We start from the raw sequence: 18,578 nt of genomic DNA, 5'->3' as shown, positions 1-18,578 counted from the left end.
AGGATGACTCCCTTTCCTGCTCCCCCCTCTCAGCTGAGCTCTTGGGATGCCACACAAAACTGCTGTTCTTGTAGGCAACGGAATTCCAACACAAATGAAACCTTAAGAGCAAACTTGCCCTGTCCTGCATACAAATTAACGCTCATTTTAATTTGTTGGTGTGTTAGCTTTGCCCCTTACAGGCTCTCCAGAAGCACAGGCAGAAGCAGAGGGAGACTGTTACAAGAGAGTCAAAGGTCACGGTGCCATTACAGGAGGATGACACGGACGTGGCCAGTGATCAAAACTGCATGGATGCATAGGTCTAAGCTCAGTCGTGACTGCCCACAAAGCTGAGATAGGGTTTAAATAACTAGAAGCTGCATATATTTTACCCCAGTAGAGATCTGTCATTGAGCCTGATGTGCCATAATTTAACTTTAGGATCGAGAATCATATTCTGCTGTCCCTATGGCTTATTCTCAACATACACTTATTCTCAGCTTCCTCACAGCTCCTACCTGTACCTGCTCAGGCAGCATTCACTGCTGAAAAGCCTCTCTTTGCTTTCTTCAAGGAAAGGCATCCAGTAGCTTGTTTACAATAGCATCCTACAGCTGGCCCAAGTGCTTCCTATCAACCCTCGCTGCCATCAGCCAAGCTTTGCCCTGGCAACCAGGGGCTGAGCAAAGGCAGTTTCACCCTTTCTGGTGTTCTGCAACTTGTTTGTTCCTTCTGTGCCTGAAAAACCTGCTGGAGAAATCAACCTGCGAGGAGGAAAAACCCAAACCAATGGCAACCCTGAGCCGTCAAACTCAGAGGCATGCACAGCCTCTTAGCATAGGAGACGATACTTACAGGTATGTCTGCTTGAACAAAAGGTTGGTGGGTTTTTCATTGACATGGTAGAGAGGAAATGGATCAAATCCACCAATGAAATCAACTGAAAAAAAAATCAGAACTCAAATAAATAAACAAACATGGCCAGAAAGTTGGAAGGAAATGAAAGGAAAAGTCGGTTCACGTCATGGCATAACACAAAAATCAGTGAGAACAGAAAAATGATTCCTCAGGTGTGAATTGCCAGGTGGGAAGTTCTCCCTGTACAGACCTCTTTTCCTGGATGGATCCCCGAGGCTGGGCAAGCCTGCCAAGGAGGAGATTCAGCTAACGCAAAACTCGAAGCACAGAGCTAACAAAAGACCCGAACCAAACAAGGCTCCAGAAAAACGAGAGGACCTCCCTCAGCCTTCTCGGGTATTGCTGCCACGCCGTGACTTCACACGAGAAGGGAGCTGACAAAGCCTCGGCCATTCAGCGATGTGCTGAGAGAAGGAAGCCGGGGGCTGGCTCGTGAGTAAATGCCAGCAGAGAATTTGGCAGTGCAGCGGTCCCCATGAAGGTTATATACTGAAGTGGGAATTTTCTTTCCCCACTTGTCTTTCCTGCAAGACAGACTACAGCAGCTTTGGAGAACTGCAAATACCCCATTGTCTTCAGCTCTGCTATTTTTCAGGTCCCCTCTGCCAACTCCATTTCTTTTAATTGTATACAAGTAGGAACAATGCTTCCCTTCTCCAGTACTCACAGAAGGGCAATGTAACCAAACCAGGAATGTTTTAAGTGACAATTCCCCTTAGTAACCATGGAACAGTTTTCCAAGTCTCTCTTAGTTCCCCTGAAATTAGGCCAAGCCTGCGTTACTGAGCTTGGCCAACGTAGTGGGATCAGTGGGGGGATGATGTGGTGCGGTTTGTGATCAACCTAGAAGGCCCTGCAAAAACCTTTAAAACATATCCAGCTTAGACCTCCTCTTGGTGCCAAGTTAGAGCATCTTGTTTGGAAGTATGAAAGCTATCCCATCCAAATGCCATTTAAATATAACTGGAATGTTATTAACTATATAAATGCCTGTTTGTTTTCCTTTCCTGAAGGTGGCACTATAATTTTAGATTTTAGCTAAATATTTTTTTTATGAACAAACAATAGAAAAAATGTTTCCTAAACATATAGGAAGTGGGAAAAAAAAAAACCTAAAAATATGTTTAGAAACCCAAGGACAACGTACCCTCACAAATTCCATCTTGATGGATAGCCTCATGCTGACACTGTGGTTCTGGAACAACTGTGAGTTAACGGGTGAAATCTGTAGAGATTCTAAGCAAACTGGGGGGATACTTCCCAGCACTTCCAGTGAGACCGAACTTTACTTATCCACTTAAAAAAAACCAAGTATTTTAAAATTGAAACAGTTGGCAGTTTTAAAAAAACAGATGCTAACTATATTACCTCAATTTGTGCAGCGTTAAGAAGGAAACCTTCTTAATGACATGCAATTTACAGTAACTGTCTATTACCTTTAACAAACGAGTCATCTCATCTCAGCACCCAACTGTGGAAGCACCCAAAAGCCAAGTCTCTTAAAGAGAAAATCTGAACTGTGGTTGTTCATTGTTGCTACCACCAAGACATCTCAGTGCATTGGGACATCTAAAATATTCTTGCCCACAGTTCAGTGTTAGTAGATCCCTACTGCTGTGTTTTCTCATGAAAATCACGTTAGCACGAGCTTCCTGATTAATGTGCCTCAGCACTTATAACTACTTCATGCTGCATATCAAAGGAACATTTAAAAGAAACCACAAATGGAAGAGAAAATTAAAACGCAGCTCAAATTTGTTCGGGTCACTGGAAGGATCTACCACTGTGAGTGTGAAATATTGATGGTTTGTCATTGTTAATTATTCAAGCTGGCATTTTAACTCCAAGCTGGGAAACTGGGAGGAAAAAGGAATTTGTCAGTGGAAGGAAAAAAAGAAAAAGTATCCTGGAATTAACAGCTCTGTGATTCTTGATAGTGCTTCCTTCCATGTGATTGCCTCTCCTACCAGATCCCTCCCATAAAAATGAGCTCTGTCAAGTTACTACTTTGCAATATTCAAAAGAGGCTCAGAATTCAAGCTATTTAGCTAACAGAAGAGCTATAGGGTAATTTAAAAATATTACTTATAATACAGCACCTTCACTAAGAGCAATTCCAAGCTCTGAGCAAATAATCAATAAAGCCAGCAGAATGAGTTCATCCGCACAGGAAACAACAGCAAAACGCGAGGACGAGTCAGATAAGCAATGCATCTCATCTCACCCGTATGAAATCAACATTCTTCGCATACTTTCAAATAGTCAGCTCAAAGCTGTTATTTTTCAGCTAACATCCATGCCAGCTGCTCTTTAAAACAACAGAGCTACTTGCACAAACCTGACAAAAGCCTTAAGGAATTGATATTTGGGTATAAAACCTTTGAATCAGATCCTTACCTGGAGAAAACTGGCCTAGACCCACTGATTTCAGTAAGAATATTCCAATTTAAACATTCAGAGAAGTCAAAAGCAGAAAGGCAACTCACTGCCAAAGAAAGCAGAATTCACATTTATTTGAACCCTATGCACGCATTCTTTTGTTTGCAAAAGCATTGGTCTCAAGGGGAGTTTTAGAGGGGCAGTAATTCAGGAGCAGGCTACAGGTGTCTGGATAGATCCCACAGAGCCAACCATCCTTGTGACTTCTCTGAATTTTTGCTTTTTTTCTGACACATCACAGTGAATGTATGACACTTGAGAGAGTCGTCCACCAAACATGAGAGTCAGCTCCATCACCCTTCCCGTAACTCAGATGTAGTGCTTCCTCTGCTTTTAAATTAAGCAGTCAGGATGGTTCCTGGCAAGAAATCTCATGCTCTGCTTTATCCTCAGTTTGTGGCACATGATACTCAGCAGGTGGCCCAGCTGAGTACCCGGCTGTATTTGCTGTAGGTTCTCCTGCTTACATTTCAGTGCCATTACTCTTCAGCTATAGAAGCCTGAGAACAGAAGAAGCTGCCCAGTTTCTCTAAAGCCTAGCCTGAGTGAGTAGCTAACACCAAGCTTTTTCGTGTTGGAAGAGTAGCCAGATTACAGCACGTAACACTTAGTGACTCGAGGGGAAATATCACACAGTAAAAAGAGCCGATCCTTGCAAGGTAGGCAGTACCACATCACATAAATGGAGAGATGGAAAGTAGTCTGATGACAACTCGTTCTTGATAGATGAACATCTGAGATGGAAAGCAAATTTAATAAACCCTTTCCAGGGGATCTGTTGATAAATACTTACAGCTGTCTTCTTCTTCTGTAAAAACACTAACAACATAACAGGCGTAGACAAAGCCCACCAGCTGGAAAACAGAGAGAATAAATCATTTCAGCATCAATCTTACACGGCCGGTCAAAACCCACTTGGCATGACGTTAGCAGCCAATATTTATTCTCCACTTGGCAGCACTACTGTAACAGTGGAGCCAAGTCATATTTGCTGTGAGGTGGGGAGTACAGGTGTAGGCTTAGAGGAAGGCACCGCTGGGAGCAGACTCAAAGCTCAAAACTTGAAAGACCCATCCTCACCTTCAGATTGCAACCTGCTGTCACTAGGATGGTTGGCAAGAACACGGGCTGGCTTTGTTGATACTAAAACTACTGTGCTAAGTTTATGCTCTGTAAGAAGTGATGGGGCTGCAGGAGAGTGCCCAATGGAACGTTTTAGATAGACCTTTACATACAGGACATACAGGGATAGGTTTAATTATCAGAGGTTCAGGGATAAGAGCTCATCAGCTCTGTATTCCTGCGATAAGGGGAATGCAAGGGGAGAGAAATTACACTGGTGTAGGAGCAATCAAAAAGATGTGAGCAGTTTTTATGCAGACGAGATAGAAACTTAGCTAACCATAAAAACAGTGCTGCACTGCAGCAATGTTCAGAGCCACTGAGATCTTTTGTAACGTAGGCTTGGAGATCTGAAGTTCATTGGAAGGAAATCCCAGTCTTACTCTCGGTCCTCATTTTCTAAAGGTCTTTCTATGGAGAATAAACACTGCTGCATGGAGTAATCAAGCATTGGGCCTGCAAAGTAAACGAGCTGGGGCATGGTGAAAAACAAACAAGACGGCAGCGATGGTCTTACTTCACAAACTGCAGAGGCTAGCAGGAAACTGCCACCTCCTGGGAGGTGGATGGATGCAAGGAAGGAGCAGTAACACAACGGGGTGCCTCTCAAATAGCAGCCATCCTGGCGTGGCACGGCCCTCATGTCAACCCATTGCTCGGAGCAGTGTTTGGAGCAGAAAACTAGAGTGAACGTTAAAAAAGCAATTTATGGTAGCCCAGTGGGTCTGTGCTTAGTTGATAGAGCTTTGTAGGAGCTCTGAAGTATCAGAACTGCCGTGTTCAATTTCAGTAGCAAGATGTTACCCAGCCTGAAAAGAGAAATAAGCTTTTGGTACTATGGGAATTAAGCATTCTAGATTCAGCAAGGTTTTATTTTGCTCTGCCTTCTTCCTGGTAATCAAATATCCTCTCCATCCTTCATTTTACATCTTTACATAGCACCCCACTTAGTGAGATCTTGGTTGACAGTAACCGTATTAGTAAAGTTATTGTGAGACATAATTGTTTTCCACTGTGAACTCAATTTTCCTGAACAAGAGTTAGAATGTAACATACAGTGACTCACTCCAAGGGAAGACAGAATGATGCATGGTGAAGCTCGAAAAGTAGAGTCCATTCATTTTTAATATGACAGAAAAATACATCACACCAGAAAACAAAAGGCAAGATAATGAGATTTCTACTGGGGAGTTATAAGGCATTCTTGATTTCTCCAGCTCTCCCAGACAAAAGAGACCTTGTTGGAAGGGAATGGAATATTTTTGTAGCATCATCAAACCCTGTGTTTCCTTTACACCTCCTGTAATCATCCTAGAGACGAGCCAGCTCCCACCTTTGCTCTGGGTGGGCCCTATGGAAACATGTCCCCGCACCTCAGCACAGGAGAGGTAGTTCCGTGGCTCACTCTTTCCCCCATTGGGCATTCCCAAAACCAGCAGTATTCACACAAAGTTTCTACAAGCACTTCGCTCAGAAGAAAACCCTTCCGAGCATGATGGAAGCTGCGAGGCCACGTGCAGCAGCCAATTAGTTTTACCTGCCCACTTTGGGACTTGCCCAGGGGCAGACCCGCTTCCTCACTGTAGGATCGCAGTAGGAGTGTGCTTACACACATCCTTTGCTGCATGGAAATGCTCTGGCATTTTTTGAGTTTGAAGGTCCAGCCAATTGTATTTCACAAGAGATAAGGCCAAATCACAGGGCTGACACACACACACAAATACCCAAGCAGGGAAGATGCATCTTGAATGCACGCTCTGATTCCACAGGAGCTCGAGGAAGGCTTTCTCCTTCCCCAGATTTTCTGTCATGCCCCAGAGTAGGAACTTTGGGTTAACAGCCACGCAAAATGGCATGAATCATCCACTATTATTATATGCTATAACATATGCACACAAAACCTATCTAAGTTTGCCATTCCTGATATCTGGGTCAGGGAACTCCTAATTCCAGCTCCATTGGAGCAGAGAGTTTTGTTTTTAATCTCCTGATAAAGCTTTCAAAGTGACCTGACAGATGTTTAAAATTTTCTTTGCATTTACCTTATAACCCATTCCTTCTTGACAAGAGTTTCATCAATAATAAATTGCTTATTCAACTGAACATATTTTTTTTTAATTCAAATAAGTTCTGCAAGTCTTGCAGCCTGCTCAGAACAGGAGATTTTCTGTGGCAAAGGAGGGAAGAGACCTACAAGATAAATGTGAGCACATTTTTATGCTGGCTGACCTAAACTGTAATTAACCATATCACCTCAGGGATGATGTGAACTCTCCTGGGACTCCCTGCATCTTGCTTCCTGCATGAATTGTGAATGAAGCAGTTAGAGAGAAATGCCGTTCCTATCGCCCAGTCGTTCTCAGTGGAAGAGTCTGCTGGAGCACGCGGTGAGTAGACTCCAAGAGACACCAGTGGTTCCCTTCTGACTGCATTCTTGATGAAGATGTGTCAAGCCCCCAGACACCACCATGGTTAGCAGTAATTAACACAGAACAGAAAGCTTCAAAGACCAAGAATTCGGAAGTAATTTCACTCTTGCTCAAAACATGGTCTTTATTGCTGATTTCAGTAAGAGGACTTTAAGCTCTTCTATCCGAGGGAAACAGCAGTAATTCCTAGATCTTTGTGAACCACATAGGAAAGGTGGAAGAGGAGGGGAGAAGTCAGTGATGTAAAATGACACTAAGCTATTGCTCTAATTCCCCAAAGAATGTTCTCGGGCTTTAGCCTCTGCTGCTGTTTCTCCACTTGTTCTGCATGTTCAGTACCAGCTTCCTCCAGGCTGCGCAAGTATCCGATTAAGCTTTTTATTAGGAACACATGTTGCAGGCAGGTGTGTTAAGTCAGCCTGTCAGACAGCCTGGGAACGCACACGCTGCCGAACAAGGGAGAGGATGGAGCGAGAGGATGGAGCTGGGATGTCCCAAGCATTGTGCCGGCAGAGCAGCAGGGCAGGAAAGGCAGTATGTGTTCCTAAAGAACAAGGAAACAAACCAGTTCCTCTGTCACCTGAAGTTAACTTTTAAATACTGAGTTGAAGAGTGTTCATGGAAGAGCAGCACTGAGGTAAAGCTCTGCAGGCACAAAGACTGAATTACAGGAAGATCTAATGAAAGGGACCAGCTGGCTGCAAGTGTACAAAGTACTTGAAGGATGGGAAGGCAAATTTTAGAAGGTGTTACTGCTGCTTGTATAAAATCTTAGCTTTGATCTGCATCTGTTCTGGTGAAGATTCTGGGCTCTTCAACTCTTCTCTCCAGGGAAAAGAGAAACTTGCCATTGCTTTTTTTCCACCACACAGAATATGTGCAGAATCTCCTTCTCCAGGGCAGATGTACTCCAGGTTTCACTTCTAATCAGAGCTAATGAAGCATGTGCGCTCTCACTGAGAGACGGTGGGGGGGGGGGGGAATAAAAAGACTTCTGACCAATTCCCAAGCTACAAGAAAGCAAAAGCCAGCCTGTGAAAAAGCTATTGTGACCAGATAGTCAAAATGGAGCAAAACCCTTTGATTCCCTGACCTTCTTTACTCTTTGGATGCAATTACAACCACTGAAAATCTAGCTTCTGCCAACAGCAAAGCATCTCTTGCGCCTTGCTTCTCACATAACATCTGCTGTCAAAGCCTGCACTGCCGCCTTCCTGGGAGCCTTCCAACCTGTCAGTCTGAGCGAAAGCAGCAGACAGGCAGCTCTCGGTTGGGAAGATATTTCCAATTTCCACCCCATTCAACGGAGCCTGAGGAAAAGCCTAGACCTCCCCACTCCCAGAACTACCATATGGATGGCCCAGAGCTATGCCAGGTATTTCAGACCCAGAAATCACTCCTCTCCCTGCTGGCTGGCAAGCTGGGGAGATGCAAGATGAATCCTTGGTAAGATAAAAACAAAGTAGATTTTTTGACACTGACTTCTGTTGCATTTCCTGATTAGGTTGGTAGGATTAGTTTTACAGTTACATTTCCACACCAGTACAGACTTTAAGAGGTTTTGTTCTAATTGGAGCTTTTCCTCCGCTGTCTTCGGTGCTAAAGCACTGAGCAAGATTTTCATTCTGGGCCCTACAGCTACTCGTCTCATGTGCGGTGACTGAGGTACCCAGGTTTGATCCCGCTCCAGATTAAAGGAGCTGCTTTTGCCTTCAAGGGGTACAGACAAGCTCTGAACAAAAGCAGACTGAGACCTTATGCGTCTTCCTCAAATGTATGCCCAGGAGTGGAATAACATAGCCAGCAGGAGTCAAGATGACAGCCAGCGCTGCAGTTGCCATATGGGCTAAGGTTTGCTTTCCCTCTGCTTTGGCATGCACGATGAAATCCAGTGAGATGAGCTCAGCCTTCCCCAAGCACACAGCACGGTGCACTACAGGTCCTCAGGAGTCTCGAGGAATTGGGACATCCAGAAAACAAGTCTCCTCAGCTGGGTACTGCATAAAGAACGTGGATATCACACTACTCTATCTGGAATTTTTTTAAAAAAGAAAAAAAAAAAACTACCCGACAACTTCTAAAAACAATTGAACAAAGCAAAACCAGCAGAATGGGACAATTTTGCTTGTCCCTCCCCCTTAAAACGGTGCTGACTACTGAGGTCTCGAATGCGTGGGAGACAGGGAGGGAACTAGGTCATGTCCCTGGCTGCATCCCCTGAGCCCTCAGCTCCTCCTCGTGGTTTTTGTACTATCAATCTGGCCTCTCTGCCAGTCTGCTGCTCAGTACCTGCCTGGCGCTCTGGGAAGTACAGCAGCCCGTAATAGAATCTGCCTTAAAATGAGATAAAGAGCACAGAAAAAGATCCTGGCAGGGATCAAAGAGTTTGACCCTCAGAGACTAAGAAGGGAGAGAACTGGCTGACTGGTTTCAGGCGAGGTCTGAGTGCGAATACGAAAAGGCTTCTTTCTGCCTTACCTCAGCGAAGCAGAGAGGAAAAGCTCTATTTTTCCCACTACATGACAAAATTACAACAGCATTTCAGAGCTGGCAGGAGCTACAGGCCTGGGGCTTCAATATTCTACTTTTATTACAGGACAAGTAGAAATTTACTCCACTCTGCACAGCTCAGCCCATATGGCTTCCTTGCATACAAATATTTTAGCCTCATTTCCAGGGTTTAGGATGCAAAAACGCACTGTGAGTTAAGTCTCGGGGAAAAGGATAGAGAAAATATTTACCTAAATCATATTTTATCGTATAGTTCCCTCCTGTGTCCCCATCTGGCCCCTTGTGGTGTTTTACAGACGCAGAGGGAGTACTGTCCTGTGCCCCGGGGAAGCAGAAAACACTCCTGGACACAGACTGCCGAGTGGCAGTGTGAGCACTGAGCTCGGGACCAGCTGCCTAAGTCAGTAAGACACCCTGAAACAAAGCTCTGTCCCACTCCAAGTCAGGACTAGTTGTTGGCTGGACCTCGAGCCTGGGACCTGGTGCTTGTGGCAGCTCAGACGTGTAGAAGGATGCTAACAGTGACACACTTCTGCACTTCAGGTCCACCTGTTCTGCCTTCAGAGTCTGTCAGTTGTTTCACCAAAGTCAGGAACAGCACCAGATCAGCGTCAATCCCGCTCCAGCTAACAGCTCTTTATAAAAGAAAACAGGCTCTGATCTTTTGGATACATTGGTCTTCCTTCCTCATACACGTGCATTGAAGCAACTCACAGACACTTTAGTTCAGATCCTTTTCCCTGAAGGAAAACTCAAACACTAGCAGGCCATGGAGCCCTTCCAGCTCGGGAAGCAGGAGCTCCTCTACCTGCCTGGCTTTGTGACACGGCAAGAGCAGAGCCTGAGTCTCGCTGCTCCCTGCACTCTGTGACATGGATCATCTCCATTAACAGGAAATGCAGGATCAAGACGGTGGAAAGTTGTACCAAAAATGTGCAGAGAAGTACTTGGCACTCCAGAAGCTTGGAATTTCTCTGTATTTGTAACCCTTTAACGTTTATTCAAAGCAAGTTACCCTTCTTTTTAAAGCCATTTAGTGCACGTCCTAGGTGTCAGCAGAAATAAAACCTGCTGCTTTCTCCTTCCTTAAAATTTATTTCATTTTCTGGAGGTAAGGATTTTTTCCATTTTGTTTCTTCACAACAAATGCGCACATACTTGCTCCCCCACCCAGCACAAAGTCCCATGGAACAGAAAAAATCCTCAGAATTGTCTCTGTCCCTATCAAAACATGAATTTCCTCACCCCAGCACGGGTGCAGGATGATTTGTTGCTGGCTGGTTGTGTGATGCATTACCTCACGTGTTGGGCTGCTGCTATGCATTTCCAGTTCTCTCTAGCAATATCATTCACAAGAACAGGAGAACAAGCAAACAAACAAAAACGTTTTCAGAGGCTTTTGCAATCAGATGATACAAACTGGGGTGGAAAGTGTAGGCCAGCCTCTGTGCCTGCCAAAGACAAAGAGCACCTCCTCCGCAGTCGCTGCCCCGTGGGCTCAGCAGCGTACTCACCGCGATCAGGATCTGGAAGGAGCTGTGCATGACCTCGATGTACCGGTACTCCAGGGCACAGCCTATCACCGAGACGTACGAATGGCTATCCAGTCCTTTGATGCCGGACATTGAAGCCTCCTTCCTCACACAGCCGGGACCATTTTCACTCCACCACGACTGGTGCCGGGAGATGTTAAATGTCAAGAGTTCGCTGTCCTAAAGAGAAGAGTCGCAAAGAGATCTCTGCTTACTCTAAGAGCATCTGACATGCTGCCAGATGGGGGTCATTAAAATCAATGGAAAACCTAAAACTTCTGAGATCCCCACCCTCAAGAAACGTTAGCACTGATCAAAATACATCGATGTTACGTTTTTTATTAAAAAGTATTTTGCATACAGGCTCCCATGGTGGGAACCGTTTCTGAGGCAGTCCTACGACACCCAAAAAAGCTATTCCACCACAGCAGAGCACATTTTGGAAGCAGGTTTGAGCAGCTTCTAAGCAGAAAGGCGGTTCTAGGCTGCAGATCAACATTTTGCTAGTGGTTCCTGTGCTCACAAAAGCACCCTCTAGCTTTAGGTTTGGGAGATTAATCTTGCAAATCTAGAAGAAAAAGGCAAACGAGAGCACAGAGCACCCCGTCACAGAATCTTGTGCTATGGGCATGGGAACCACGCAGAGAAATTAAGGAGATGAACTTCATAACCCCCAAGTGAATTACAAAACCCAGCAGATTTTCCTGTGTTCCTAGCTTTTAACCCACCTAACAAGTTCCCCTACTGTTTCTAACTGTCCCATTTCCTTCCACTCCTGACATATGGTGTTTCTGCTTCTTGTGTTGACCTTAGCACTGACAGCCTCAGGTCAAGTTACCCAGCTGAGCTGACCTCAGCGATGGCTGCAGCTTCTTATAAACACTTTTGCTGCAATTCCTTATGAACTCTACCTCAAGAGAGGCTTTTTTTGTTTTGGTCTTAGCTTTGCTAGTTCAAAAATAATGCCATTGTGGGGGTTACATGGTGAAACATCACACAAGTAGTGCAGGAATCGTGTGCAACCGGCTGCTGATTTCAAAATAACACACTTGAAAAAAGCATGGGACCTGCTGGAGTGTCCAGAGTGATTTGGGATTTTGAGTTTATGGGACACGGCAAAGCCCTTCCTGCAGATGACAAAATACAAACAGAGCTGGCAGGGTGGGTCAGGGAAGATCAGCCACATCACTCCACAGAGGAGTAATAAATGCTGGGTGCCCCCAGCAGGCCTCCCGGGTCACTCTGATGCAGAATCAACCACAAGGGACTGGAAGTTTTATTCTGAAGGTTAGATTACAAAGTGGATCAGGCAGAGTCTCCACGAGTCTCTACAGGGTAGAAATACGTATTGGATACACACACCCAGCCAACTGGTCCTAAAGCTTTTAGCACCTATCCATGTGCTACTTGGCACTGGTCACGCCAGGGTCATGCAGGCTGCCTGCAGGAAAGAAGCAGCTCCCAGAATAGCAGCAGTCAGAGCTTGGGGTATTCACACTTCCTAACACAGGAATCCAAACGTGGCAGCTCCTCTGCCTGAGGTCCCCGCAGTCCAGAGGGAACAACAGGATGAGAGCAGCACGGGATGAGAGCAGCTACTCCAGGCTCCTGCTCTGCATTTCCCTCAGCACAGAAGACTTGTCTCTGCTGCCAGTACAGGGAGCGTAGCCAGGTAAGCCTGCAGATACACTTCTGTGTACCCACGTTTGTATCCAGGGGCAAACTTGAGTTACAAGAGCAGAAAATCTGAACGCCAGCCAGATAACTCGTGAACAGAAACCGACCGCCCCAGCGCACGCATTGTGTAGGTACCCTCCGCTGCACCACGGATACTCAGAAACAGTTTGCAAAGCTGTTATTAAAATATGCTGCAGGAAGCACATGTTAAGAAATGTGGACAATTAAGTGAGGAGGCAGCTGCCAAGTTCCCAACATAATCACTACAACAGATGGGATGTGTTTTACAGTAGATGGAGGAGGGCACGGAGATGAAGGATGGCACCAGAGCAAGAGCAGCCTGAATAGCAAAGGAAAGACAATAGAGAAAACTATTAACAGCTGGGAATTTAAAGGGAGCTGTCTGCATTTTTAAGGCCAAAGGAAATAATTAGGTTGGCAGCTCCAGGGTAACACACTGCAAGGTGCTGTGCCATCTACATTGCCGGAGTTTTCTCATGCAGCTTTTTGCAGTTTTGCCAGAAGAGTCTCGAGCTTGCTCCCTCTGCTGGGCATTGCTCTTCGGTGGCCCACAGAGATCCCATATATCAACCAAATTGCACCTTTTCTGCAAAGCTTGCTCTTTCTCTCCCCGCTCTGCGTGTTCTGACACACGGATTTTCCCCAGCAAAAGCTCTTCCCCCCGCAGCCAGCCAGCCCTCCAAGCTGCTGCGCTCTTCTCACAGACCACTGGAGTTAGGGAAGGAAAGAATCATCTCAAAAAAAACCAGACACCTCAATTCCTTTTTCTTTGCCTGGGGCTTTCCCCAGTTAGCACAGTAACAAAGCCATTCCACGGGGCACCACAGGATCTACTCTTTACCCCGGTCCCCAGGGCTTCCCTTTCCCAGCTCACAGATGGTGCTTTCCCAAACCTTCTGCCTCGCTGATGCAAAGAGCCCCTCCAGTGCTCTTCTCTGCTCCTTCCAGAGGCATCTGTGTGTATTTGGCAAAATAAGGAGCAGGCTGCTCTCCTTCCTCAACCTCTGTACCATCCATCAGTCATTACAGAATTGGTTCTGACTTAGCTTTACCGCAGAAGCTGAACTTGTTTGTGAACGAAGCCTGAAAAAGCAGAATGAGTGCTGGGCTGGAGGTGGGCAGGTAGAAGGACAGTAGGTCCTGAGCAGCAGTGACTGCTGCTCGCCTATTGTCACACTCCAGCTCTGCGCAAAAATATTATACTCGGCTAGGAACAGAGCGGAGAAAAGGAGCACATTTGAATTCTGAAGGTACCCCCACAACTCGCACACACGAGCCAGCCATCGCAGATGGAACACGAATACTGATTGCACAGCGGGGCCGCGGATGCCCTCGGGTTCACAGTGCAGAGGCACCTCTCTGAACACACATCTGGCTGCAGCTCTGCAGGGCACAAGGGCAGCACAAACGAAAGGCTCTCGACATGCAAAGCGATGCCGTTCCTTTGCTCGTCTCCCTGGCTGGGGTCCTCCGAGGATACCTGCGTGGATGAGGCATAATGAAAGAGCATCCAGGAAAATCAGCTAATTGACCTCCAGTTGTTCGGTGCTTGCTGGGAGATCAGAAAAACAATCCCAGGATGTCTCCTGTGGTTTGCCAGCATCATTTGCGAGGAGGTGGTTGAAGATAAATGTAACTGTGAAATAGGAACGCTGCTCTAAAACTATCAGAAAAGGATCAGCCACGAGAAAATTTTGGAAACAGCTGTTTCCCAAGACCTTTCTGTAAAACATTTGAAGTCTAAACACACCGAAAGACCCTCAGAAGTGGTATGCAGGTTGAAAGATACTAATGAGTCCCAGAAGAGAGCAAGCCCTGCTGTCGGGAGAGCGAGCGAGCTGTCTAACTACACTCCCCCTTGTTCCTTGACAGGCTGCTAGCTGAAGGGCTATCGTTTCCTCCTTAACCTTCAGCCTCCGGAGAAATACGAGCAAAGAGCGATACGAGCTCCTCCTCAGGAGGTTGTTGAAGGCCAGCCAGAAATCACACTTCGCTCGGAACCGCTGTAGCACCTTGTTGCTATCTATTTGCCAGCAGCGTGAGAAGGAAGACGACAGCACTAAAACTGTCGTACCTACATCTTAGAGTCCATTTTCTGCTCCCAGCCTCACCCCACCGTTTCCCATGGGGAAACTCACACCTAGCTCTGACCCCCAGGGAGGCAGCTGTGCTTAGAAAGCTTCATTTTTCTAAAAGATTTTTTTCTGAAAGCTTTTCTGACGTTATTTTTAAGGGACAAATCAGAGGTGGCTTGATTTCTTCTTGTGAACATCCTTCTGAATTATCCCCCCCATTATTTCCTTAATTATCAAGCAAGGCAGCATTATAACAGCTTGGGGAACGAGTTGAAAACTGTATGAGAGCTCCCAGAGCTTGACAGAAGAATTTTATGTCTTTTAAGTTGGAAACACTTCTTATCAAAATGGGAAATATAATGTTTATCTCCTAGTCATGTGTGCTGAATAGCTGTATCACCCTGAGACCACAGCGAAGCACTTCCATCGCTTCTCAGCACACTTGTTGACAATGCCACCACATTTAAAGGGCAAATCCCAGGCTTTCAGCTTCTAAATTCAGGTGGAGTTGAGGGACAGTTGTGATTAGGCATGCATTTAACCAGTCTCCTAACTATTTGTTCAGGTACAAAGTTATCCCAAAGATGCCACCCAGAGTCTCTGGAATACAAATGACACACGTACCCCGTCTGACTGATAAGGACTTTCTTTTTCCTCGTGTTTCTTGAGGAAATTTAGACCACCATGGCTCTGAATTCAGATCAAAGCACTGGGTAGAGGTGAGAGTGGGGAAAAAAAAAGGGAGTGGGGGGTAAAAAATCACCCTTACAAGATGAATAATTCCAGGGGGAAGAGACAAAGGAATAATGTGAATAGACAACAATTCCTCAGACGTCTCCGAACGCTTCTCAAGTACGTGATGAAGAGTCAATCAGCATGGCAGCTGGACAGACAGATGCTCATATGTCTTACCAGCAGGATTTTAATTATTAACTCCGACTGACAATTCATACTGTGGTGCTGCAGGAGAGCGTGCTTTGCTCTGAGAAGGGGAGAAGCTTAACACATGACTTCAAGCACAGCCTGGATGTTCAGGAGGTACCTTCCAGCAGCTCACCTTACTAAATGGCCAGATGGCCAAAAAAAAAACAAAAAAAAAAAGAGATAAAAGAGGAACAAACCAGAAAAGGAGGACCAGCGGTCTGGAGAGTGGGCTAGCCACACATCCCACCAAGCACAGTGATACGGAGCAGTACGGAGCTCTCAGACAGAGTTTCTCCCAGACGCTGGCATGCTCAGAACTGAGCAGGGACAGCCAGCAAGGCAACACTGCCAGAAGCCTCTCCTAGCACGTCCCCATCTCGCTGCCGGCGCTGAGATGCAACCTTTCAAATCCAGATTGCTGTATCTCTTGCCTGCTCGCTGGCAAAGCACATAAAGCCAAGCTAGCATATGCTAACGCCCAGGGAGGCCTTTCCAGCAGCAAGGGAAGTGCTTTCTTAGCCACTTGTGCAGATCTATTTGTGTCTGTCCACCTAATGAAATTCTGCTGTGCCATCTTTCACACTCCTTTATTCCTGCTAAGAAGAGATGGCAGAATAAAAAATGACAGGGTAGAAAAATAGAAATCAGGACAGTTTAGCTCTTCAAGAAGTAGAGAATAGATTCACAGAGCAGGAAAGAACATTTTCCCTTTGGATTACAAAAATTCAGAGTAGTTATAACCACCCTGAGCACAGCTGGCCAGAACAGCCTTCCTCAGGGTTTCCTTGGCCAGGAGAGAGCAAGCGCTGCAGGAGGAACCTGGAGGACAAAGGAGCACTTCAGGAATTGTTGTGAAAGACAGGAGAAAGTAGAGGGTGGGAAGAGACAGACAGATGACCCAAAGAAGGAAAGGGGCAGTGGAGGAGCAGTTGCTTGATAAAGGAAGGCAAACAGCAAGCCCCACAAAGTGCTGTTCAACAACTGTGCACCTACAGCCCATGTTATATGGATGACAGTTTGTGCCAGTCTCTTAACCCCTGTGCTGACTTGTTTATGGGCTGAGAAAGGACCTTATCTCCCAGACTCCACAGCTGCGGTGTCCCTGCTTTCTGTTTATTCAATCAGCCAGGCACAAAAACAAGCGTCCGCACCCACCCCAGCCCTACACTGCCTGGCGTTCCCCTGCCTGCATCCTGTACTCTCTCACCACGGAATTCAGATAGAGGCATCACAGCAGAGAGGATTACCTGCAATAAGTGCACCTAACCATCATAATAATTTCCTCATTCTCTCATTCTCCAGGCACATCCTAATCTTGTTGCAGCAGAAACCCTTGGGTCCTTTCTCCCTTTTCTCACCCCACCTGAGTTATCCCCTGTCTCAGTCGCGCTGGGCTGTCACTGCTAGCCGCCGAGTTAACAAACTCCATTCTTTCCATCTCGGTGCCCTCTCTGCATTTTGTCATTATAAATCAGCCAGCTGCTGACAGGTCTCCCCGGCAGGCTGCCCTTGTCAGGAGCACTGCGGGGCGAGCCCGGTGCAGGCAGGAAAGCTGCTCTCCCCCTCCGTCTGCTCCCTCCCACAGCCCCACCAGGAATCCCGGAGCAAACAGCACCCAAAACCCTCCCTCAGAACTACCAGCCCCTTGAGGGACTTGCACAGGAACACAGCAAGCGTGAAAACGCTTGTCTGAAACGCTCCCTAGCCTATTCATGCTTAGCCTAGCAGGTAACGAGTTAGCATTTACCTGACCAGCTCCATCAGCATCGCTCCAAAGCTCTTCTAATATCCCGAATCTACCTGCTTACTGCCAGCCTCATTACAAACTTTGATTTCCCAAGAAGCCAAGGCCCCAAGGGCACCAAGGCGCCTGCTGCTCCGAGTGCCCCCACCCCAGCTGATACTTGCCCCCCTCCCAGAGCCTGCTCTACACATTCCCAGCCGAGCCCGGGTGTCCTCCTGGGGCCTGATCCCAGGACTGATGAGATCAATGAGACCCACAGATGTCAGCTGGTGTAGGATCAGGTTTCCCGAGATGCGGCAGGAGAACAATGCTGCCCACGTCTAGCCAGCCTGTGAAACATCACGCCGTCCTACAGAAACTTTAGTTCCTGTTCCAAGCGCATCTTTTCTTCTTATGTGGAAATGAGGTCTTGTTTTGTCATTGCAAAGACCCAAATAGCTTCAGATACAGGGAGGGGGGAGGAAAAGCAGCACCATGAGTTTTCCTTACAAGACAGCCTTTTTAAATGAAAGTAACACATGAAGAATGGAGGAAAGGCTGGTAAAGGATTTTACCACCAAACCAGCACAAGTAATCTTTGGTTTTGTTCCCACCCCCCAGGTGCCACTAAAGCAGCAGCGTGACATTTTCATTGCAGCTCTAGAGAGAAGTCCACTGAGTCGGTAACAGTACCTCCTGAAACCCAGCCCTACCAAAAGTCCCCTATCACAGGGGACATCCCGCAGGCTAAGTAAAGCTTCCTTACGGGCTGGCTTTGCTGAAACGAACCCCAGCACAGAGCAAGGTTACGAGATGAAGCTTCTGTGGTGGAGAAAGCGAAGTTTGTGACGCCGTTTGAATTGCAGAACAGCAATCACCCGACACAGGGCAGGTCGGGATTAGTAAACGCAAATATCAGCTGGATGGGAGCAAACACTGGCTGTCAGGGAAGCTCCCAGAGCAGTTTTTCAAGCCAATGTTTTCTCTCAGAAGGGAGCTTTAAAATGGTTAGATAAGCTTCTTTTTTTCAGTTGGTCACAGCCAAGACCAAGAGCATCTCAGGCTGAGCTTCCAGCCCGTGAGTAATCGCTGTTTTGGGCAAGAGCTCCCTCAAAGTTCCTAAAGATAGTTGTGAGGGGAAACGGAGATTAATTGAGGAATTAAGAAATTACATTTTCTTATCTGCAAAGGATTTATAACGTCACTCACAACTCGCTGCAGGCCT

At 46.4% G+C, this 18,578-nt stretch overlaps 1 protein-coding gene across 1 annotated transcript in view; it reads right to left on the bottom strand.

The window, feature by feature from the left end:
* Positions 1–833: 833 nt before the first annotated feature.
* The window catches only part of NKAIN4 (sodium/potassium transporting ATPase interacting 4), a 42,709-nt gene continuing 24,964 nt past the window's right edge, over positions 834–18,578 (bottom strand). The window contains exons 4-6 of the mRNA XM_035548346.1: positions 10,916–11,113; positions 4,133–4,193; positions 834–922 (exon numbers count right to left, since the gene is read on the bottom strand). Of these exons, the coding sequence (XP_035404239.1) occupies positions 834–922; positions 4,133–4,193; positions 10,916–11,113 (348 nt within the window). The remainder of the gene's footprint in view (positions 923–4,132; positions 4,194–10,915; positions 11,114–18,578) is intronic.

Source organism: Cygnus atratus, chromosome 16 (genome assembly GCF_013377495.2).
Source record: "Cygnus atratus isolate AKBS03 ecotype Queensland, Australia chromosome 16, CAtr_DNAZoo_HiC_assembly, whole genome shotgun sequence".
Taxonomy (NCBI): domain Eukaryota; kingdom Metazoa; phylum Chordata; class Aves; order Anseriformes; family Anatidae; genus Cygnus; species Cygnus atratus.
The sequence above is the reverse complement of the archived record's forward strand: the minus strand, read 5'-3'. Positions and strand labels throughout refer to the sequence as shown.